The sequence below is a fragment of the Sorex araneus genome, chromosome 1 (assembly GCF_027595985.1).
Source record: "Sorex araneus isolate mSorAra2 chromosome 1, mSorAra2.pri, whole genome shotgun sequence".
Classification (NCBI taxonomy): domain Eukaryota; kingdom Metazoa; phylum Chordata; class Mammalia; order Eulipotyphla; family Soricidae; genus Sorex; species Sorex araneus.
Window position 1 is genome coordinate 121,566,712 of NC_073302.1, and position 24,914 is coordinate 121,591,625.

Here is a 24,914-nt window from a genome sequence, read left to right on the forward strand (position 1 = left end):
CCAAAAGCAAAATAAATAAATAAATAAACTCCAACTTATCTGTTTGCTCCACTGTGAATAATCCATTTCCAATATTCTTTCCCTTCTGAGCTACTAGGGATATAAAGATATAAAAAATATAAGAAAGCACTGGATAACTTATAACTATAAAAATATAAGAAAGAATTTAATTGGCTAATTAAAACATAATTTTAATTAGCTAACAGCTCAACCTACTCTTTCCCTCTGCCAATTCATCAAACAGGAAGAAAGGGGGGTAGGGGGTGGGAGAATGTCTCAAACACTACCAGAACCAGAAAAAGCAGAGAAAGCCAAAGGGAAAACCCAGAAATTCCACCCCCAGGGCAGGGGGGATGGGCAACTTGTACAGATAAACCAAGAATGTGGGGCCTTTGAGGGGTGGGGGCAGAAATTAGGTTGCAAATGTCAACAATAATAAAGACTTGCTGGAGAAAAGGAAGTCTGCCGGGAAGAAAGATAATGCTATCTGAAGGCCCCCATTCCAGACAGCAGAAGCTGTGCATTTTGGTAATTAGGGGACTTATTCCTTAGGACCAGAGCAGAAACCAAGGGAGCAAATCATCTGCAGCGGGGAGGGGAATCTTTCTGTAAACAGGGTGATGGATCATGAAGGGTGGGAGGAGAGGGGGAGGCGGGGAGGCCAAGCACATCGAATGGGACCAGTTTGTACAAAACTTTAAGAGTGATGGATGTGTTGCTGAGAATAGCGCCTGTCCTCCCAGCCAACTTTGCGGCTGGGAGGAATGTATGTCTACGGCGCTGCACACTCGGAAGAGAGAGACACTGGGTCTGCTCAGAGCACTGGGGTCTGAAAGTCACGCTTTTTTAAGTGACCCCTGAAATTTCTCTAGGGGGGGGGGGAGGGAGAAGCAATGCAACCACACACAACACTAGGGAAAAATCTCATGGTTATTTTTTATATGTACACGTATCAATTTTCTTTATTTGGGGTTTTTTTTGGTGGGTCCACACTTGGCAGTGCTCAGGGCTAACTCCTGGCTCTGCACCCTGGGATCTCTCCTAGTGGTGCTGGGAGCAGGGGACAGGGAGAAGCAGGGAGACAGTTGGGGGGACTATATGGGGTCCCTAGTATTGAACCAGGATCTGCCGGTTGATCCCAAAGCAAGTGCCCTACCTGCTGTACTATGGCTCTGGTCCCTGTACCAGCAATTTTCTGTTTACCTTTTTGAAAAGGTTTTTTTTTTTTTTTCTTTTTGGGTCACACCCGGCGATGCACAGGGGTTACTCCTGGCTCTGCACTCAGGAATTACTCCTGGCGGTGCTCAGGGGACCATATGGGATGCTGGGAATTGAACCCAGGTCAGCCGCATGCAAGGCAAACACCCTACCTGCTGTGCTATTGCTCCAGCCCCTTGAAAAGTTTTTTTAAGGCAGACAACCAGATCTAATGAGGCCAGGTGAAATGCATGGAAAAGGTGGTGGAGATACCTGCAATGTGAGTGAACGGCTTCTGGAGAACCACACACCTTCCGGGTCCTCACTATACTTAGTGAAAGATGTTGGAAGCAGAGTGAACCCAACGCTGGAGCAGAGGCTGTGTCCCTTTCCTGTCCCGAGGTCTCGATGGACACTGCCACTCATGACCCTCCCTGCAGGATTCTGTCCTCTCTGAACCAAGACGGATGCCTCCTTCCTCTTTCCCCATTGGCCCTTATATGCCAGACCCATAGCCAAAACTCCACACTTACAATCTCTTAAGGTAACACTGACAAACTGCCAAGGTCTCCTCCTTAAGTTAAATTTAACATCCACCAGGCCCTATGGCAGGGGGCACTGATGAAGCTGGAGGAATCTGAGCCATACACAGTGGGTGGGGCAGGGCATCTGCCTTTCCTGAGACTGACCCGAGTTAGATCCCCTCAGGAGTAATTAGAGGAGTAATTCCTGAGTGCAGGACCAAGAGTAATCCCTGAGCATCACCAGCTATGCCCCCGCCCACACACACACACACACACACACACAGACCCCAACAACAAAAAGATCACCTCCAACAAAATAAAAATAATTTTTTTTTGATTTTTGCTTTTTTGGGTCACACCTGGCGAAGCACAGGGTTTACTCCTAGCTCAGACACTCAGGAATTACTCCTGGCGGTACTCGGGGGACCATAAGGGATGCTGGGAATAAAACCCAGGTGGGCCGCGTGCAAGGCAAATGCCCTACCCGTTGTGCTATCGCTCCAGCCCCAGTAAACCTAACTTTTACTGATAAAACTTGAAATATAGGTCTTCAGTGTCCTCCTTTTTCAAAATCATTACTCATCCACCAGTGGGGACATGTCATTTTTCCAAAGAACTAGATTTTTCGAATACCGAGAGTTTTGTTCCCAAGGCCTCTGATTCATGCATGATAGAACAGAAATTAAAGTGTTCTGTATGAGCGCCGAATGGGGTCTCTGAACAGTCTTGGGTGTCCATAACAATAACAGAAATTCCAAGTCTCCGGGAAAAGACACCGGAGGGGGTAGAACCATCTCTCTGCAGCATTGGTGAGGACTCAAAGCAAGAAATCATGCCACAAAAGTCAGGGCATTTCACTTCACCCCGCCTCCCCATAGCAGCTGGCAGTCATCATCTCCTGCACAGTCCCTGGGCCAGAAGTAAGGTCTCTCATTTCAGACCCCACAAAAGAAGGATTTGCTTTCTGAAGATGTGCTCCCTGCAGAACAGGGGCTAAGGCTCTCTCTCCCGCCTTCAATCTGTCATGTTGGGAATATGCAAAATGATCACAATCAATTATGAAGAAGGAAAACCATGAGATAAGAAGGTGGGCAGGGATTCCTGTTGATGAGCCCATCGTGGAAAGCACAGATCACCTGAGGGAAATGTCTGCTAGCCAGAGGATCCAGGCCATAGTCTCAGGGCTCAGGAAGAAGGGCCATAGTCGCAGAGATAGTACAGAGGCTAAGGCATGTGCCTTGCACTCAGTGGATCCGGGTTCCATCCCTGGGACTGCTTATGGTCCCCTGAGTCCTCTCAGAAGTGTCCCTTAGCACAGAAAGATGGAGCTCACCAAGGCATCCGTAAAGGTCAGGGATCAAGGAGAACTGGTCAGTGTGAGGGCAAAGTTGGCAGATACACAGAATTTCTTTCCCTCCTCTGGTGAGGAACACAGAACCCTTCCTCACAGGAAACCCCAAAAGTCCATGGAGCATTTGCTACAAACGAGTCACAAAGTTCCAGATCAGAAGGACAGACAGAAAGGCATTCTCGGAAAGCATTCCCACACAGCTCTGCCAGCGAGGGTCATTCCTCACTGGGCTCTCTCACCCCATGCTGCAGCCCAGGAAGAGGAGGGAGAGAGAGAGGGCGGACATGGTTACATTCTTGGAGGGGAGGAAAAAGGAACTAGAAAGATTTTGCATCTGAACTAAGACTTGCACTGCACCGGAAGGAGCAGCGAGCGTGAGAGTGGGCAGCAAGGGGCAAAGCCCCCCCACAGAGGCGCCACAGGGGTCCCTTCTCTCCTTTGTAGCCACCCCTCAGCAAAAGGAAGAGCCCACTTAGCTCCATTCTGTTTAAATCTAGGAAATGAGGATCCCCTTTCCCCTTTCCCTTCAATTAAACTCATGGTCTTCAAGCTCTAAATGAATCAACCCCTGCCATTCCCTCAATGCTGCTCTTTCCTTGTCCATGGCTGGTCCATTTGTTTTTCAGTGCCAGGGATTGAGCCCATGAGTTCACCCATGCCGAGCACTCTGCCTCTGAACTGGTGCTTTGAGAAGACAATAAAATGGTCATCGCTGGCAAGATTTAAGGGAGAGTAAAAGATAAAAAGAAGAATCAATATCAAAAATAAAGTGAGATATCACCCACAATAGGTCTGCAGACATCAAAACAAAGGGAAAATGAACAAATCTATATTTATAAATTTAACAGAGGAAATGAACAAATTCTTTGAAAAACACAAATTGACACAGTCCGCTCATTATGAAGTAGAAAATTTGAATAATCTTATAGTGATATAATGATAAGTATAAAGAAAATAAAATTCTTAATCAAAACTCCCCCAAAAGAAATCTTTAAGCCCAGATGATTTTACTGAAGAATTCTATCAAAAATGTTAAGAGTAATTTACATAACACATACAATGACATCCAGGAAGCAGAAAATAAACATCAGGGAACTTTAAGAAATAATATTTATTACTCATACCATTCTTCACTCCTATAGGCTGGAAGGTGTGCATGATGGTATTTGAGGTAATCTGCAAATGTAAGTGGTCATATTTTGGATGCAATTACAAATATTGTCAGAAAAAGAACAGGGAGCATAATTATGAAATAGAAAGCAAGTCAATTAAAGAGAAAACCTAGATCATTCTATCATCAGGAAGCATTAGGATTTCCTTTTACTACTACTTTGCCTTGTAACCTCCAGGATCTGTGAATCATAAATTTGATTTCCAGAACTTTGTTTGTTGAAATGTGTGTTGCATTCATAGAATGAACCAAAAAGCTGTTCCATCACATTTATTTGTATAGAACTGAGAAATAAATAGTATCCTAACAATAACATAGACTAAGACAAGAAGTTCTTCAGACATTTCTAGACAGCCTCATTGTTATCAACAGACTGAGTGCTTTCAACCTAAGATTGAAAATATATTGAGATATCTGCTTTCAGATATTCTTATTATACATAGTACTCAAAGTACTAGTCATACAACAAGGCAAGAAAATGCTGAAAAGACAGAAATGACATTAATGTATACGTAGAAAATCCTAAGAAATCTGCCAAATAATAGTCTGAGCTAATAAGTAAGTTATGCAACTCACAGGATAAAAAAAATTAAGCACATAGAAATTAACTGTATTTTGTATGCCAGCAATAATTATATGGACACTGTAATTTAAAATACAATTATCTTATACAATAATACACTTACATGCTAACCTAGTGCAGCACACAGGATTAATACTCTGAAAACTACATAACATGGATTAAAGAAATCAGTAAATAACTAAACAAATGTTCATATTCATGGATTAAAGACTAAACATTACAAATCTCAATTCCCAGAAATTAATAAAAAAATTTAACACAATTCCTAACAAAAGCCCAGTAATTTTACAAGTTATTAATTTTAAAAGTTATTACATAAACATAAAGCAAAGTCATTATAATCACAAAAACAAAATTGAGTCAGGGAGATAATACTAAGGTAAGGTTTTTGCCTTGCACATGTCAATCCCCATTTCATTCCCAGCACTGCATATGGTCCCCCATGCAATGCCAGGAGCCATCTCTGAAAAGAGAGCAAGGAGGAAACCCTGAGCACCAGATCTGCCCACTCCCCATCCCTTCAACAACACCATAACCAAAAAATGTTGAAAAGAATTAAATGGGGCTGGAGCAATAGCACAGCAGGTAGGGCATTTGCCTTGCACGTGGCCAACCCGGGTCCCAGCATCCCATATGGTCCCCGATGCACCGCCAGGAGTAATTCCTGAGTGCAGAGCCAGGAGTAACCCCTGGGCATCGCTGGGTGTGACCCAGAAAGAAAAAAAAAAGAATTAACAGTTTACTTAGTTTAAAGACTAATTATGCAATTACAATAATAAAGACTATGTAGTTGAACAGAATATAAAACTCACAAATACATTTCCAACTGATTTTGAACAAATGCAAAGAAAGAAATTCAGTAAAAAAAATAGACGTTTAAAAATAGTGAAGAAAGTTCAACCAGTGCCTTGTATATTCTTGACATCAGCCCCTTATCAAATGGGTATTGTGTGAATATCCTCTCCCATTCTGTATATCTGATAAGGAGCTGATATCAAGGATATACAAGGCACTGGTTGAACTTTACAAGAAGAAAACATCCAACCCATCAGAAAATGGGGCGATGAAATGAACAGAAACTTTCTCAAAGAAGAAAACCGAATGGCCAAAAGGCACATGAAAATTGCTCTTCATCACTAATCATCAGGAAGATGCAGATCAAAACAACAATGAAATATCACCTCACACCACAGAGACCAGCACACATCCAAAAAACAAAAGCAACCAGTGTTGGCCAGGATGTGGGGAGAAAGGGACTCTCCATCACTGCTGGTGGGAATGCCTACTGGTTCAGCCCTTTTGGAAAACATTTCTCAAAAAAGTTCTCAAGAAATTAGAAACTGAGGGGTTGGAGTGACAGCACAGCAGGTAGGGCATTTGCCTTGCATGCAGCCAACCTGGGTTCAATTCCCAGCATCCCACATGGTCCCCTGAGCACTGCCAGGAGTAATTCCTGAATGCAGAGCCAGGAGTAACCCCTGAGCATTGCTGGGTGTGACCCAAAAAGCAAAAAAAAAAAAAAATTAGAAACTGAGCTCCCATTAGATCCAGCAGTACCACTTTTGGGAATATATCCCAGAGAAGCAAAAAAGTATAGTAGAAATGACATCTGCACTTGTATGTTCATTGCAGCACTGTTTACAATAGCCAGAATCTGGGAAAAAAACCCTAGTTCCAGAGAACAGATGATTGGTTAAAGAAACTTTGGTACATCTACACAATGGAATACTATGCAGCTCTTAGAAAAGATGAAGTTTGCATATAAGTCATGAAATTTGCATATAAGTGGATCAACATGGAAAGTATCGTGTTGAGTGAAATGAGTCAGAAAGAAAGAGACAGACATAGAAAGGTTGCACTCATTTGTGGAATATAAAGTAACAGAATGGGAGACTAACACCCAAGAATAGTAGCAATAAATACCAGGAGGATTGCTCCACGGTTTTGAAGCCAACTTCATGTGCCAGGGGAAAAGGTAGCTCAGATAGAGAAGGCACCACCAAGTAAAGGATGCTTGGCGGGCCTGCCCAGGATGAGTGATGCATGCTTAAAGTAGACTGTAGACCGAACATGATGGCCACTTAATACCTCTATTGCAAACCACTACACCCAAAAGGTGAGAGAGAACAAAAGGGAATGCCTTGCCACAGAGGCGGGGTGGAGTGGTAGGGATGAGGTAGGGGTGGTGGGAGGGTTACTGGGATCATTGGTGGTGGAGAATGGGCACTGGTGGAGGGATGGGTACTTGATCATTGTATGACTGAAACGCAAGCACAAAAGTTTTTAAGTCTGTAACTGTACCTCATGGTGATTCACTAATAAAAAATTATTTAAAAAAAAACTTAAAAAATGTAAATGCACCACAGAAGCATCTTAATTAAATAAATATTTTTAAATACCATATATAGAAACAGTAAAAAAATGTAAGAAGTTTATGGGGCTGGAGCAATAGCACAGCGAGTAGGGCATTTGCCTTGCATCCAGCAAGCCTGGGTTCGATTCCCAGCATCCCATATGGTCCCCCAGCACCACCAGGAGTAATTCCTGAGTGCAGAGCCAGGAGTAACCCCGTGCATCACCAGGTGTGACCCAAAAAGCAAAAACACAAAACACAAAAAACAAAAAAAGTAACTTAGTTAAAAAAATAGAAAAAATATATGCAAGACATATGAAAACTATCTCTATTCTTATTATAACTGCATTTGTATCCCTATAAGTATCTCAAAATAAAGACTTGCAAAAATTTTTAAATGTTTCTGCCAAATTTTTAATCCACAGTTTAACTTAAAACATGAAATCTCAAACTGTAAAAAGGGAAAGGGAAAAAACAATCAAATGAGGGGGCTGGAGCAATAGCACAGCGGGTAGGGTATTTGCCTTGCACGCAGCTGACCCAGGTTCGATTCCCAGCATCCCATATGGTCCCCTGAGCACAGCCAGGAGTAATTCCTGAGTGCAAAGCCAGGAGGTAACCCCTGTGCATTGCCGGGTATGACCCAAAAAGCAAAAAAACAAAAACAAAAAACAATCAAATGAGAATTGATGAGACCAGAGGGATATCACAGTGGGTAGGGCATTTGCCTTGCATGTGGCTGATATGGATTCAATCCCTGTTACTCCTTATGGTCCCCCAAGCAACTCCAAGAGAAATCCCTGAGTGTAGAGCCAGGTGTAACACCTGAGCATAGCTGAGTGTGGCCTGAAACAACAACAAATTTTTTTAATTAAAAAAAATTAAATGGGAATTGAATTCTAAAGAACCCGAAGAAAGCCATTACAAGCTTTTGAGGTAGAATTTCATTCCCCAGTAGAAGTTGCAATTGAGACTAAAGATGAGAATAGAACTAACTGTGTTCACTCCAATAGAGTCTGAGTTGAAAGTGATACTCAACCTGTAGTGTACAGGACTTAAAACTATGTTTCAAATGATTACATATTAAATACCTTTATATTAATTATTTTGGTTTAGGGGCCATGTCCAGTGTGTTCAGAGTGACAACTGGCTCTGCACTCTGGAATTACTCCTAGCTGTGCTCGGGGGACGCTGTGGGGTGCTGAGGATAGAACCTGGTCAGCCTCAGGCAAGGGAAGCAGTTTATCTGCTGTACTATGTCTCTAGCCCTCTACATTAAAAATATATCTTAATGTTAATTTACTGACTTGGGATCTATCCTAGACCCTTGGTGAAAGTAAATTAGTCCTTGGAAACTCAGAACTCCAATTTTTATTTAATCACCTGAGATACACAGTCACACTTGTCCATGATTTGGTTTCAGTCAGTCATACAATGCAACCCCAATTTTATGTCAGTTGCAAGTACAGAATTTAACGTTTCGTACTCTACTCCAATTACAGAATAACAGACTAAAGTTCTCGCAGCCAACTAGCCTAAAACAAATCCTGTAGGGTTCCTAGCAGAGCAAGTTCAAAACAAGTTGACTGAGATCATCAGCCTCTACACACACACACACACACACACACACACACACACACACACACACACACACACACACACACACACACTGCAATGGGTTGAAGAACCGTTTCCTCATCAAATATTTAGAATGGAACTAATCAATTAAACGGTTTGAAAGGAAACAATTCTATAACTTCAAAGTCATAAAATCCCTGAGGGGAGGACAGTGAAAAATGGCAAGGCTGGGACTGGAGCGATAGCACAGAGGGTAGGGCGTGTGCCTTGCACACGGCCGACTGGGTTCGATTCCCAGCATCCCATATGGTTCCCTGAGCACCGCCAGGGGTGATTCCTGAGTGCAGAGCCAGGAGTAACCCCTGTGCATCACCAGGTGTGACCCAAAAAGAGGCTGAGAGAGAAATCGTTATCTAGCACAAGGGACAGGCATCCCGAAGGCAGCTTCCAGGGACGTGGAGACAAGAGTTGTACACAAAAGGCACTCCATGAAAAGTGGCTGTTCCTGGGCTTGTCACGATGACCTTTCCTGGGTCTTTAGTTCCTAATGATCTGAGTCTGTTCAAAGAAAGACCTAGTGGGCCTCAAATGAAAGACAACTCCAAGCAAACTCAGCCTCTAACATTGAGTCAACCTCATATGGGGCCAAGGAGAGACATGCCCTCCACCTGAGAAATCTGTCCCAAACACCATGGTGTGGCAGTGGCATATGCTACGTGAATTTGTTTGTGGTCTCATCTCTGAGTTAAAGAAAAAAATAAATATACTGGAAATCAACTTCCAGACAAATGATCAGGAGAAATTAGACATTAATATTATTAAGCACAATGCTTTGGACAAGGAATAGTCTAAGTAAATATTGGCATATTATGACACATAAGCAAATGAACTTGAAACCATTCAACTTATGATCTTTCAAAAAAAGGCCAACAACTTATTTAGCTTTCAGTAGCTGTATTGGATAACTATGCATGCATTGTGTGATTACCTGTGAAAGGCTCTTAATAATTCCAGGGGATTGCTTCTTTTGGAGACTGGAGCATTAGCGCAATGGGTAGGGTGTTTGCCTTGCACGAGGCCAACCTGGGTTTGATTCCTCTATCCCTCTCAGAGAGCACAGCAAGCTACTGAGAGTATCCCACCAGCACAGCAGAGCCTGGCAAGTTACCTGTGGTATATTCAATATGCCAAAAACAGTAACAAGTCTCACAATGGAAATGATATTGGTGCCCTCTCAAGCAAATTGATGAACAACAGGACAACAGCGATACAGTGCAGTGCTTCTTTTAGAAAAAAAACATTCAAGTACCTGGACTTCATAGGGGGTCTCTCGTTTAGACTCCTGGCCATGAAGGATTAAGATTTACGGATTCTCTCAAAATTGTCTCTCTAAGAAATGAGAGCTGGTAATGCAAAGAAGTAACAGGATGTGAACACAAGAGCATACTCAAAAGCTGACGGTCGTAGAGCTAGGAGATGCTCCCAGTTCAAACAAGCATGGATGGGGCCCAAAGAGAAGGGCAGGACATCATTCTTGACTTTATGTAATTGGGAACCCAATTCTGGGGGAAAGATAAATAGCCACATATGAAAATCCAGATTACAGAAAAAGAGACAAAGCAAATCTCTCCAGCTATTGTACAAAAGAATTCCTATTCTAAAAGTCCTCTCAGAAGTCTACACTCTCTTGATATATTGAAACCGTGATGCAATGTTTTACATTGGTTTTCCCATGACATTCTAGCAAAGCCAACCTATACAGACACAGGATAAAGAGAACGCTGAATTATGAAGAACAGGATTCTCAACCTGGCAGAGATGCTGGGAGGGTTTAAAATCAGTGCCGTTGGGAAGAATGCCAATGTCACTAACAGTTCGCTCATCAAGTCAGCCCCAGTCTGGCTGCCAAGACAGAAACCCCTGGTCTCTGCCATGAACGTGCTCAACACTCTGGAATCTCTCCCCACTAACACACCCTGTTAAACTGCCTCCTTCTTACTCAAGCATAAGAAAATTTCCAATGTAACTCCTGAACACTGTGGTACAGCTCCTGGAGGAGGGAAAGCATTACTGTTGCTGCTTCTAGAAGTCAGGGGAAACAAAGAAAACCATTCTTTCATCAATGTACGTTTAAATTTCCAAAACTAAGCTTGATGGGGGTGCGGTGCCACCAGCAGCTCAACCGAGTGCATCAGCAGCCTGATGGTGCCTTTAGGCTTCCTGATACCCCCAAATTGCCACTGTGCCTTTGGCTCGACCCCAACAACTCAGAACCAAGTTTCCTAAGGAATTAAACAACCAAAAGTTAGATATGTGGGAACCACACCCACAAGCCACCTGTGGCTCAGCTATATAAGTTCATTTATTGGCCTTACTTCAGAGACCCATAAGTATATCTAAAAGGGGATCAAAAGCCCAGTTAATCTCAGACCTGCTCAAGGCAGAACAGACCATGCTAAATTGGAGGGGGTGGGTCAGCCTGGTGCCTGCCCATGCAGAGCCCTGGCAGACATTGTGGTCATGCCTCCAGCTAGGCTCCACCATCTCAGGATGAACCTAACTGAGATATAATCTGTTGAAAATTTAGATATGAGAGTTTTGTGACTGAAATCTCCAGGCGTTTTGGGGGTCTGGATGGGATACCTCGCCCCATCTCTCTGTACTTCCAGAAGCCTTGGCAGTCAGGTCCACACCCCAAATCTGCCACCCAATTACAACAGCTACTCCAACCTTACCTTCCCAATAAAAATACTGAACACCCTGAACAAACATGATGACGTCTTTGTACCTGCATTGCAAACCATAACGCACAAAAGGAGAGAGGGAAAGAAGAAAAGTGTCTTCTCATAGAGACAGACTGGGGGAAGGGAGGGTTTGGGGATGAGGGGAGGGAAACTGGGGACATTGGTGGTGGGAAATGTACACTGGTGAGGAATGGGTGTTGGAGCATTGTATGACTGAAACCAGATCATGTAATGGTCTTTGTAATGATCTATTGTTGCATATTAACCCTAAGTGTTTTAGGATTCATCAGTAAATTACCCCTTTCTTTCCCCCAGAGAAGGTTACAGTGCTCGTATGAGCATTCCTAACTCCCCAGGTTTATCTTTAAACATCCCTTGTGCTTTACAAATCCCCAGGCCAGGCTTAGTTACTTCGGTGACTTTGGACTTTTTATTTGTAGTGAATTACTTGCTTTTCTATTTCCCCTATAATCTTTTCATATTTTACTATAGAGCAATGTTCTTTGCTTAAACACAGAAAGACCTTAATTCTATGCTCCTAATATACGGGAGTTGATTGACTCTGAAATATATCTACTCATGGACATCCATCATAATTACTTGACTCAGACTTCAGTTGCCATAGTGCCTAACACCCCAAAAAGGGAGATCCCAGTGTGGGCCTTGGATGGACCTGAGGAGAACAGCAAAGTTATCACAACACTGAAATGGGACTCCAGAAAGAATAAAAGTATGGTCCTGATGCCAGCCATTATTACTTAAGAGAGAGGACCCCGAAGGGGAAGGATAGGCTGAACTGACCTGAGAACTTGCCTAGGATTTAATGTAAAAACCTTACCCTCGAAGCCCAGAGAACTAAGTTTTTGAATCTATATCTCTTACTATGTTTATCCAAATAATTATAAGTATTACTAAGAAGAAAACTTAATTGTTTAATATATACAATTAAAGGGAAGGAGAAAAGCAATATAGATATCCCTGGGTGACAGAGTGTCTCCTTGAGTTAATCCACCCAAGAGAATTGCCTCTGTTGAAACGTTTTACCTCTGTAAATGATAAAGCACACCTACAACAGTCCTGTAGCTCGAACCCCCTTGGATGTTCTCTAAGTATGTAATAGCTCTACATTAAACAGGCCATTTTGACCATCAGTCTGTGGTCCCCGTCTCTGATCCTCTGCTAAGGAGGCTGGGGAGGTGGCTCTCAGCCACTGAACGCATCGTACACCCACCTCTGAACTCATAGTCTATCTCATGGATATTTGATTTAAAAAATTTTAAAAGAAAAATAAAATGAAGCTTGGTTATATATTGAGATGTAATAATGCAAAACCTCTAACTCAAATGAAGGGTAAAGCTATATGACACCTTCAGGCTTCAGCATCTACTACGGGAGGAGGAAATGCATTGTAGTAAAAGGGGGATGCTTAGGTCATCCAGTGAGCTAAATACTGACTCCAGTGTTTAGCGAAGAAACAGACCGAGAAGGAAAGAAATCAAGGGGGGAAGAAGAGAATGGATGAATGGTGGGTGATGGGGGAGCAGCCCTTAGTTTTCTCCCTGCTTTGTAAAGCTATTGAGCTGCTGCCTTTCTTAGCTCTCTTGTGGGTGAGAGCAAGCAACAAGTTACGAGAAATAACAGATGAACTGGCATCAGGGCTTCAGTTCTACCAGTGATACAGGGAGGGGTGCAGCCATATATCCAAAGCACAGATTCAACAGAACTGAAAGCATGAGATCTAAGTGGCAATCACTGAAACTTTGTAATGTGCCTGTCAGGCAGGGGAGGGTTGAGGCAGGGGCTGGGGTGGGGAGGGAATCTGGGAACACTGATGGGAGGAAGTTGACATGTTGGAGGGACTGGTGTTGAATTATTGTATGCCTAAAAGTCAACTATCAGTAACTTATTAAATCATGGCTCTTCAATAAAAAAAATTAAACACACAAATAAGAGAGGAAAGTTGACATAAATCACGCCATAAACTACACATTCCAAGCACCAGCAATGTAGCTCAGGGTTGTGTGATGCCCTGGGTTCAATTCCCAGCACCACTAAATAAGTAAACACACATTCCTGTTCTATCTTATTAGAAAGATAAAGATGCACTGTAACACTGTAGCATTGTCGTCCTGCTGTTCATCGATTTGCTCGAGTGGGCACCAGTAACATCTCCATTGTGAGACTTGTTACTGTTTTTGGTAGATCGAATACACCACAAGTAGCTTACCAGGCTCTGCCATGCAGGCAGGATACTCTCAGTAGCTTGCGGAGCTCTGCAAGAGGGACAGAGGAATCGAACCCGGGTCGGCTGCGTACAAGGCAAACTCCCTACCCACTATGATATTGCTCCAGCCCAGAGAGATAAAGATACTCTAAATAAATACACATCCCTATACCTGTCTTATTAGAAATATAAAGGATAAAGTAATAGCAACCAGGGGCCGGAGCGATAGCACAGCGGGTAGGGCATTTGCCTTGCACGCGGCCAACCCGGGTTCAATCCTCGGCATCCCATATGGTCCCCCACGCACTGCCAGGAGTAATTCCTGAGTGCAAAGCCAGGAGTAACCCCTGAGCATCGCTGGGTGTGACCCAAAAAGTAAAAAAAAAAAAACAAAAAAAAAAGTAATAGCAACCACCATTCATTTGCTAAACATTTCTAGAAATATTTCTACTAAACACTTGTAAAATTTATATGTATTTATATATATGCATGTATTCATCTAATTCTCACAAGTAAACCTTTTTGTCAAGAACAGAAAGCATAAATTTTGGCTTATGGATCATAGGGTTTTTATCCCAAGTATTTGGCTTGTTGTCATTGTAGAGCAATTACAGACAATTTATAAGCAAAACAGCCAGCACACCTGTAGATTAATAAACCTCTATTTATGAACAAAAGACATTTCCAGATTTGCCTTCTACACCATAGTTTCCCAGCTTATAGTCTAACAACATTATCTCCATTCTACAGATAAGAAAACAGAGACACACAGCCATCACCTGACAACCCAAGATCACCTATGAAGCCTGATTAAGAAGGACACAAAGAGGCTGGAGCAATAGTACAGCAGGTAGGGTATTTGCCTGCAAGTGGCTGACCCAGGTTCAATCCCTGGCGTCCCATAAGAGCAGTGCCAGGAGTAATTCGTGAGTCCAGAGCCAGAAGTAACTCTCGAGCATTGCTGGATATGGTCCCAAACCAAACCCTCACCCCCACAGAAAAAGAAATACACACTTACATCATGGCAGCTGTTGACATCATCCTCACTATTAGAAAGCCCCTCCCTCAGTCAAATTCCTCTCAGAAGTTGCTGACCAGATCATCACCAATATACTCAGAGCTGCCTTGGAGATGAAATACCCAAACCCAACCCTCCCAATGTTCCCAAGTGAAAGTCAATCTGCCTCCTCTGACATTATTCTCTAGATCTCCTAGGCTGATCTTTTCTTATTTTTTTCTTTTTGGGTCTCACCCGGTGATGCACAGGGGCTACTCCTGACTCTGCAATCAGGAACGACTCCTGGCAGTTCTTGGGGGACCATATGGGATGGTGGGGTTTGAACCCAGACTGGCCGCGTGAAAGGCAAAAGCCCTACCCACAAAACTATCACTCCAGCTCCCATACTTTTCTTTTGCATGCACTTTCCCTTCCCCACTTCCCCTCACAATAAATACACTTGGAGGCCAGTATCATGCACCTTACAGGGGACTAACATGCATGTCCTGAAAGCGTCTGTGAGCCCACGTGGTGACCAGCACCCTGAGGCCTGCATGCAAAGGAGGGAGGTGATGGATACAGACACTCACCAGTCCATGGCAGGAACTGAGGGCTGCAGTCCCTATCCTGCTACCCTGGTACAGAACTGTACCCCAGAGATGACAGGGGGGGCCCGAGGAAGCCACCATCTTCACATGGGACAAGTTCCCGTATCTCCTCTCGACAATGTAGCTTTTGGAGAGAAATTCCTCATTGACGGTCAAGTTGAAAAACAGGTCCTTGTCTTCATGGGCAATTTTATAATATACCCGCGGCTCCGGGCTTCCTGCATCTCTCCTCCTTCTGTGGCTGGTGATGGTGTGGTGTAAACCGTAGGACAGAAAACACCCCGTCGCATCTACTTGAACAGGACCCACCACATGGTACTCAGGCAGGGTCTTGATGAAATTCTCTGAAAGGAAAAGAGAAACAAAATCAAACTTGAAGCAAAATCAATCCTTGATGAATCTGTAGCAAAACCCATTCTCTTCGATTTGGGACTTATATTTTAGCCTGCAGATTGCAAAACCCTGCTGTTGGCACTTATTTCTCCTAATGCCCCTAGTTTAAATTCTTTTTTCCTCTAATTTTATTGCTTTTCATTTGAGGAGGGTTGTTTGGGGGCCACACTCAGCAGTGCTCAGGGATCCCTCCTGGCAGAATCAGGGGGCCTTATGGGATGTCGAGGAAAGAACCCAGGTCAGCCACATGCAAGGCAAACGGCCTGTCCCCTGTACTATCACTCTGATCCCTCTCTTTTCTTCTGAACTCCCATGTCCTTACTTTCTATAGTTCCCATGATATTTTTATTTTACAATTCTTTCTTATTATACTATTTTATCCCAAGATGTCTGGAGGCCAGAAATTAGTATATCATAAGTGAGTTTGTTCCAGGCACACAAGGATTGCTCAATATATGCGAAACAGTCAATGCAATATAAATAAATAAATAAAAAGAAAAGAAAAGGACTCTGTAACAACATCTCAGTAGTCCCTCATACAAAGGCTTAAAGTCTTCATAGTGAGATACAACAATCTATACTAATTTTCTTCTAAGGAAATATTTTTTTATCATTCTGCTATTAATTTATTGATAACAAGAAATATAAAATATTATAAGCCTGCTATGGGGGCTGCCTTGCGGGGTGGTTGGGAAAACTTGGAGGCAGTGGTGGAGAGAAGGTGACAGTGGTGGTGGGATTGGTGTTGGAAAATTGAATACCTGTAACAAATCATCATGAACAACTCTGCAAACCACAGTGTTTACATAAAGTGTAGGGGGGGAAATTACATATGTAGGACTTACCTATTTCATGTAAACTCCAAAATATATTAGCCAGAATTTCTTTAAAAGTTTTATTAAAAAGAGATAAGATGATTATTACCATGAGATCCAAATATAAAATATAATTTAATGCAATATATTTTAGATTCCAGAGTTGAGAACTTACTTATGCAAATGAGAATAAGCATTTTATTATATCGTATTCACTATCACTCTCACTATCATCCCATTGATCCTCGATTTGCTTGAGGGGGCCCAGTAACATCTCCATTCATCCTAGCCCTGAGATTTTAGCAGCCTCTCTTTATTTGTCCTTCCCAACAGTGCCGCATTAGAGGTTCTTTCAGGGTCAGGAGAATGAGACCCATCATTGCTACTGTATTTGGCATATGAATACACCACGGGGAGCTTGCCAGGCTCTCCTGTGCAGACAGGAAAACTCTCTGTAGCTTGCCAGGTTCTCCAAGAGGGAGAACTAGACTATAAGATGTCATCAACGGCCAATATCCAGAGACCATAAAACCAAGCTTCTGGAAGAGAGCGACACAGTCTCTTGGCCCCGTGCCCCGCTGTGGGTGGGTTGAGTTTCCCTCCCCGCCCCGAGCAGAGCCCCAACAGCTGAAGACCTCCGGGACCGAGTCACAGCCATGCTCAAGGCCCCTCTCCACATGTTGGGATGAGCCTCATACACAAAGAAACTGGCAGAGGAACACAGGGGGTTCCGGGGCTGAGATCTCCAAGCCTGCTCAGATCAGGGACTGGGCCTCTTCTGCCCAGATTCCCCATTTTCCAGTAGCTAGGTGGTCACACCCAGAAACTGCCCCCAGCACAGTGTAATCCCATCAACGGCCAACATTATATTGTATTAGAGGGTTTATTTCTCTTATCTACATAGGTTAAAATAATATGGTGATCATAAATTGGCTCCTTCTAACTTATTTTCTGATCAATCTGTCTGCCATTTCTTAAAGTTTTATTGGGGCCGGAGCGATAGCATATCGGGTAGGGCGTTTGCCTTGCACTCGGCTGACCTGGGTTCAATTCCCGGCATCCCATATGGTCCCCCAAGTACTGCCAGGAGTAATTCCTGAGTGCAAAACCAGGAGTAACCCCTGAGCATCGCTGGGTGTGACCCCCAAAAAAAAGTAAACTTGTTATGTGCCTAAGGGGACAGGTTAGGGATGAGAGAGAAAATGGGGACATTAGTGAAGGGAAGGTCATGGTGGTATAAGAACACTACATATCTAAAACAAATGTATAATGAACAACTTTATAAATCATGATGTTTTTAGTAAAAACAAATATTTTTAAAAAGAAAGTTACATATAAGGGAAGGGGGAAAAGAATGAAACAACAAAGTTGTTCATTACAGCATTATTTGCAATAGCTAAAACATGAAAATACCAAAGTGTATATTGATAATAACTAGATAAAGAAGATCCAATTTATTTATACAACTGAATCAATGGAATACTATTCAGGTATTTAAAATATTAAAGATTTGTCATTTGCAACAAAATGAAAAGAAAAAAGAATAAAACAACACAATGTTTATTAAAGTATTATTTATAAGGGGCTGGAGCGATAGCACAGTGGGTAGGGTGCTTGCCTTGCATGTGGCTGACCCGGGTTCGATTCCCAGCATCCCATATGGTCCCCTGAGCACCGCCAGGGGTGATTCCTGAATGCAGAGCCAGGAGTAACCCCTGTGCATCGTTGGGTGTGACCCAAAAAGCAAAAAAAAAAAAGTATTATTTATATTAGATAAAACATGAAAATACCCAAGTTTTTATTAATAATGACTAGATAAAGAAGATAATGTACATATAATTGAATGTAATATAATGGAATACTATTCAGGTACTTAAAATATTAAGGATGGCATTGCAACAAAATGAAAGGAGCTTGAGGTACTTTCAGAAAAAAATGTGATAATTTGGAAAGAAAAGATCAGTATTGGGGCTGGAGCGATAGCACAGTGGGTAGGGCATTTGCCTTGCACGCGGCCGACCTGGGTTCGAATCTCAGCATCCCATATGGTCCCCTGAGCACCGCCAGGAGTAATTCCTGAGTGTAGAACCAGGAGTAACCCCTGTGCACCACCGGGTGTGACCCAAAAAGCAAAAAAAAAAAAAAAAAAAAAAAGATCAGTATTGAATAATTTCACCTATGTATACAATACAAAAATTAAAAATTTAAAAATTAAGGGAAGACCAAAAAAAGGTTAAAAATAGTGGACATTGATAATAGAACTAAGTCTACCTAGACAGAAAGGGCTGGGGAGGAAAACAAGATAAGGAACATTTTTTTGAAAGAATAAAATAAAAATATATATGGTGCAGAGCACAGTTTTCACAGTTTAAACTACGATCCAATCACTGTTGGGTACCATTAAACAAAACTAAGCAAAATTTTTAAAAATGTAAGAAATAAATCCCAGACCCATTACTTCAATGGCAGAAAGGTAGAGCAACAAATCTCTGAGCAAGGAAAATCTTGGAAAGCAATGCTTAATGAACAATTAAAAAACACAATAATACAAACCATTTGCATGAGTGGAAAATGCACACACATGAAAACAATAATACAAAATTTGCCAGAACGTGCATGTACTGGAACAAAATACACATGGAACCCATTAGAACAGTTTCCTATAAGGAGGAGTGGGAGAGGGTAATGGGCACCAAAAAATTACAACTAAATAATATAAGAAAAGGAGCCTGCACAAATGACCTCAGTGTGCTGGTGAAGAAAGGGTCAAATGGCCTCAGCCTTGGTACCACTGAGTTCCCAGGGAATACCTGGGTCTCTCCAGAACAAGACCATCATCCTGCAGGTTTCCTTGGAAGACTGGAGGCCTCATGATGAGTATGGATGGCGCCGGCAGTGACTCTCCCATGCTGCCCCTTTCTCTACCGCTCACAGTATTGCCTTTGGCCTCTCTGGCTTGGAGCAGTAGAGGAGAGTCAAAGGTATCCAGAAGCTCATTGGCCCCACTCCAGCTGTCACCTTACAACAACACCCCCAGTGTGTTGTCCAAATGCTGGCTCCTTCTCTCTGGAGAAGTTCTCATATTCTCCACCAGCAGCTTCCCCTCAAATGGAGGGAAGTAGGGGCATCAATCCAAGGTGCAATTGTATGTGCTTTCTGTTGCTTTGCTTAAAGCTGATGGATTCGGGGCTGGAGCGATAGCACAGTGGGTAGGACATTTGCGCGGTCGACCGGGGTTCGATTCCCAGCATCCCATATGGTCCCCTGAGCACTACCAGGAGTGATTCCTGAGTGCATGAGCCAGGAGTAACCCCTGTGCATAACCAGGTGTGACCCAAAAAGCAAAAAAAAAAAAAAAAAAAAGCTGATGGGTTCCCAAGAGGGAACAGATTTTTTTTTCTGGAAAGGGGATGGTAGATCAAATAAGTTTGGAAACCTCTGGCCTAGAGACAACCACCCATGAGATATATTTCAAAGAGTGAAACATGATTTTTAAAAGTATGAAAGTCTAAATATTACCTATGCCTCAGCACTTATTGCCCAAAGAATAAAAGAGTAAACAACTTTATAGCTTCTGGCCCACTCTGCTCTCGTGGGATTTTAAGAGGGCCAATGAGTTGACTATATGACAATATGCTATTAGCACTTACGGCACCCAACAGAAAATTTAATGAGCATGTGCAAGCAATCAGTAACCCTAACAAACGTCTCCTCATTCTATCCCCACAACTATCCTGTGATGGATTAAACTGTATCGAATTTGATATGATTTGATTGCGGGAGGCGGAGGGGGGTGGGCACACACTCTACTATGCTCAGGGGTTACTCCTGGATCTCCCCTCAGGAAATGCTCCTGGAAATGCTTGGAAAATCATTGCTAGGTTCCCAGTGGTAGGGATCTGATCCAGGTCAGCCTCATGCAATGCAACTGTATTTTCTGTTCTATCTCAATGGGTCAAGTGATTGCATTATTATACTCACCTCATAAACACACTGAGTTTAAGAGAAGTCACAGCGCCAGTACACAGTATTACTAAGGTAAAAATCTCATGCTTCCTGTTTCAAAAATATGTTCTGAAACACTACATACCATGTGCAAAAAAAACCTAGTTGTTCTTGGCAGAGTATAAGAGTAAAAATGCTAGGATGCTAAGGATGTTGATCTAACGAGAGAGAGAGAAGTGCTTGGCTCCATTAAGAAGCCTCAGTTTGCTCTGTAATCAATGAAGATATAGTTGTCTCTTGACTGGGCAGAGTCCTGGGACACAAGACCAGACGGCCACTTGATATGATCGCAAAAGAGACAGCTGGGCCACATCAGTCCCTGGCTTATGCTGACAGTGGCCTCAACTGAATAACAGGCATCATAATAATAGCATCAAACAGCCAGGGAGGTTATAAGGAGCTGATATTTTAATATAGGTCATCAACTTACAACAGAGTTTGACAAAGAGTATCAAAAAACTATTTCTGGGACTAGAGCAATAGTACAGTGGGTAGGACGTTTGCCTTGCACATGGACAACCCAGTTTCAATCCTGCGCATGCTATATGGTCCTCCAAGCACCGCTAGGAGTAATTCTGAGTGCAGAGCCAGGAGTAACCCCTGAGCATCACTAGGTGTGACCCCCCCCAAAAAAGCAAAGCAAAACAAAAAAAAACCTATTTCTTACTGACATGGAAATCAGTGGCTACCAAGGGTGGGAAGGCCTACCAAGGGATCACTGTGGCCCAAAAGCAACATCAAGTCCAAGCAATAATGAGGGAATCCTGCGCTCATTTGGCTTCCTTGCATTCCATTTAGAGATAGGTCCTTGTTTTCACTATATCCACAGGCTAGGACTATAAGTATATCCACTAGAGTGAGAGGAAGGGCCTCGGCATTAAGAGTCACCCATTTGGATTTACTGAATCCTCACAGTTCTCTGTGATGGGTATGATGGGTTCCTCATTAGCACTCACTCCCACCTAAGTAAAAAAAGAAGAAAGAGGGAGGAGAGTTCCTGCTTAAGAATTTCAGTGCTCCTGTTTACAATAGCCAGAATCTGGAAAAAACCCGAATGCCCTAGAACGGATGACTGGTTGAGGAAACTTTGGTACATCTATACAATGGAATACTATGCAGCTGTTAGAAAAAAGGAAGTCATGAATTTTGTATTTAAGTGGATGGGCATGAAAAGTTTCATGCTGAGTGAAATGAGTCAGAAAGAGAGAGACAGACATAGAAAGATTGCACACATCTATGGTATATAGAATAACAGGGTGGGAGACTAACACCCAAGAATTGTAGAAATAAGTACCAGGAGGTTGACTCCATGGTTTGGAGGCTGGCCTCACATTCTGGGGAAAGGGCAACTCAGAGAAGGGATCACCAACTATGATGTAGTCAAAGGCCATGCTGGGGAAGGGTGTTGCGGGTTGAATGAGGGCTAGAGACTGAGCACAGTGGCCACTCAACACCTTTATTGCAAAACACAACAGCTAATTAAAGAGAGAGAACAGAAGGGAATGCCCTGCCACAGTGGCAGGGTGGGGTGGGGGGAGATGGGATTGGGGAGGGTGGGAGGGATGCTGGGTTTACTGGTGGTGGAGAATGGGCACTGGTGAAGGGATGGGTTCCCAAACTTTGTGTGAAGGAAGCATAAGCACAAAAGTGTATAAATCTATAAATGTGCCCTCACGGTGACTCACTAATTAAAAATAAATAAACTTTAAATTAAAAAAAAGAATTTCAGTGCTCTGGGGCTGGAGTGATAGCACAGCAGGTAGGGTATTTGCCTGGCATGCAGTTGACCCAAGTTTAATTCCCAGAATCCCATATGGTCCCCCAGCACCTCCAGGAGTGATTCCTGAGTGCAAAGCCAGGAGTAACCCCTAGCATCACCAGGTGTGACCCAAAAATAAGCAAAAAAAAAAAATTCAGTGCTCTGTCTTCTGTCTACACTGATTCTGCATGGTCTACACTGAGAATGAGAGGTCAAGGGAGAGCATCAATAAGGTGATGCAGAAGAACTGAGTCACACTATAATTGCACTGCAATCTCTTGAGAGCTGATGGAGATGCGTTTCATTCCTAATATGTTTTAACTCCTTACTTAAAATTAGATGTGAAACTTTGGTCACAAATGTTGGGGATACTTCATGAAACACTCTGAGTTAAAGCAGTTGATATAAGTACCTTCGAAATTACAAAACATCTGGCGATCCCTTTTCTTCTGCTTAGAAAGGAGAGACAAGAGAATACTTATTTACCTGGTAGATATTATAAAATAAAATCTACATTTATTCTCTGTGATGATTATTTTTATCTTAGAGAGAAATTAAGATTTCTAAAACTCCATGTTAAAAGGACCAAAGCATTCCTATAATGGTCAGAAGTTTATTTTCATCGTTTTCTTCCATGGGTTCTTAGAACCTCTGGGTTTTTTTGTTTTTTTGTTTGTTTGTTTGTTTGTTTGTTTTTGGTGGGAAGCTACAAATGTTGAAACATTGTGGAGAATTAAATTCATCCCGTCTAGTTAAAAATAAACCACAAAATCTGAATTTGCTCACCAAGCCTAGAATAAATAACTCATAGGTCCTACTTGTTTTTAATTAATGCACATAAAATATCAAAACTCCTCTTATTACTTGTCATCTTGTTGATCATTGATTTCCTCAAATGGGCCCAGTAACATCTCCATTTATCCTAGCCCTGAGATTTTAGCAGCCCCTCTACTCATCCTTCCCAATGGTGCCGCATTAGAGGCTCTTCAGGGTCAGGGGAATGGACCCATCATTGTTACTGTATTTGGCATATGAATACACCACAGGGAGCTTGTCCGGCTCTCCCCAGTGCGAGCAGTAAACTCTCAGTAGCTTGCCAGGTTCTCCTAGAGGGAAAACTAGGCTATAAGATGCTTCGAGAGCTTGGTTTTATAGTCTCTGGATGTTGGCTGTTGATGGGATTACACTTACACGGCGCCAGGGGCAGTTTCTGGGTGTGACTTCCTAGCTACTGGAAAATGGGGAATCTGGGTGGAAGAGGCCCAGTCCCTATCCGAGCAGCCTTGGAGATCTTGGCCCCAGGTCCCGCACACCTGGGTTCCTCTGCCAGTTCCTTCAATGCCTGAGGTTTGTCTAAACGTGTGGAGAGTGGCCTTTTTATAGAGGAAATTATTTTATTCTTGCAAAATGTATGGTTTGCAGATAGCATAAAACAGGATTATAACATTTGCTCTGGAAGACATGCGACATTTCTCCATTCTCGCCTCAACCTGTATAAAGAGCAATTGTCTTACATTGGGCAAAATGACAGCACTACTGATTTCACAGGGTTTTCAAGAGCAGAAGAAACATGGATATGGCCAGTCAAAACACAATGGGGACTAGAGACCCCCAAGGCATACCCTAATCCCTATAGAAGAAAGATTATAGGTCTGTATTCTATGTGCAGGGTCCATAGTTCCCGTTGTTCTGATTCTTTGTAGGAGAACATGGGGTTTGTCCTTTTAGCCTTGCCATAGGGAACTTAGTTTACCTTAGAGAAATGTCCTTTCTGTATGGACACAGGAAGACAGTTAATATTATGTTTGTAACTTGGGAGTTGATTGACTCCAATAATATTTACTCCTGGGCATCTGCTTCCTCAACTCAGTTGCCCTTAATTCCTAGCACCCCAAGAGCAGGGTCCCAACGAGGGACGGAATGGACTCAGGGCAAGCTCTGAGCTACCCTGGCATCGAAATGGGCCAGGCCAAAGCGCCACAATACTCAACTATAAGTTGAGAGCATGGTCATGGACAATTGCTGTCATGATCCAAAGGTAATGACGAGATTAGTACCCTGCTGGGATTAGGAAGACTAACCTGGCCTGAGGACTGTGGTCTGGATTATATAGTGAATGTCCTCAGGAAGAACCAAATTTTAAGGTAAGGTTCTATCTCTTACTGTGCTCATACAGAATGACATTGCTAGAAATATTAGAAGTAGATTTACTATAACTATTTAAGCAGATTACTAGCTCACACCCTGACACACCCTTGTTTGGAATCACACCCTTGAGTGGATCTCCTTAAATGAGATTTCCTTAGATGAGATTTAGTTAATCTTCTCAAGAAATGGTCTTACCCTTCTTTGTTGATTTGTTGATGTTAAACCCACCTTTGTGTCACCACCCTATGTAGTTTGCTATATAAACTAAGACTGTGGGGCACTGAGGGGGAGAGAAAGAAGACAGAAGGAGACAGAAGAAGGGGAGAAGAAGAAGGTAGAGGAAGACAGAAAAGACAGAGAGACAGACACAGAGCGACAGGCACAGAGAGACAGATAGAAGAGAGCACAGTGGCACACACATAAGCAGAGCACAAGGTGAAAGAAGTGTCTCTGTCTCTGCTTCT

General features: G+C 42.8%; 1 protein-coding gene across 2 annotated transcripts in view; it reads right to left on the reverse strand.

Moving 5' to 3' along the window:
• The window catches only part of ADAMTS12 (ADAM metallopeptidase with thrombospondin type 1 motif 12), a 309,194-nt gene that overhangs the window by 281,929 nt on the left and 2,351 nt on the right, over nt 1-24,914 (reverse strand). For both annotated transcript variants that reach the window (XM_055123852.1, XM_004605602.2), the window contains exon 2: nt 15,313-15,674. In XM_055123852.1, the coding sequence (XP_054979827.1) occupies nt 15,313-15,674 (362 nt within the window). The remainder of the gene's footprint in view (nt 1-15,312; nt 15,675-24,914) is intronic.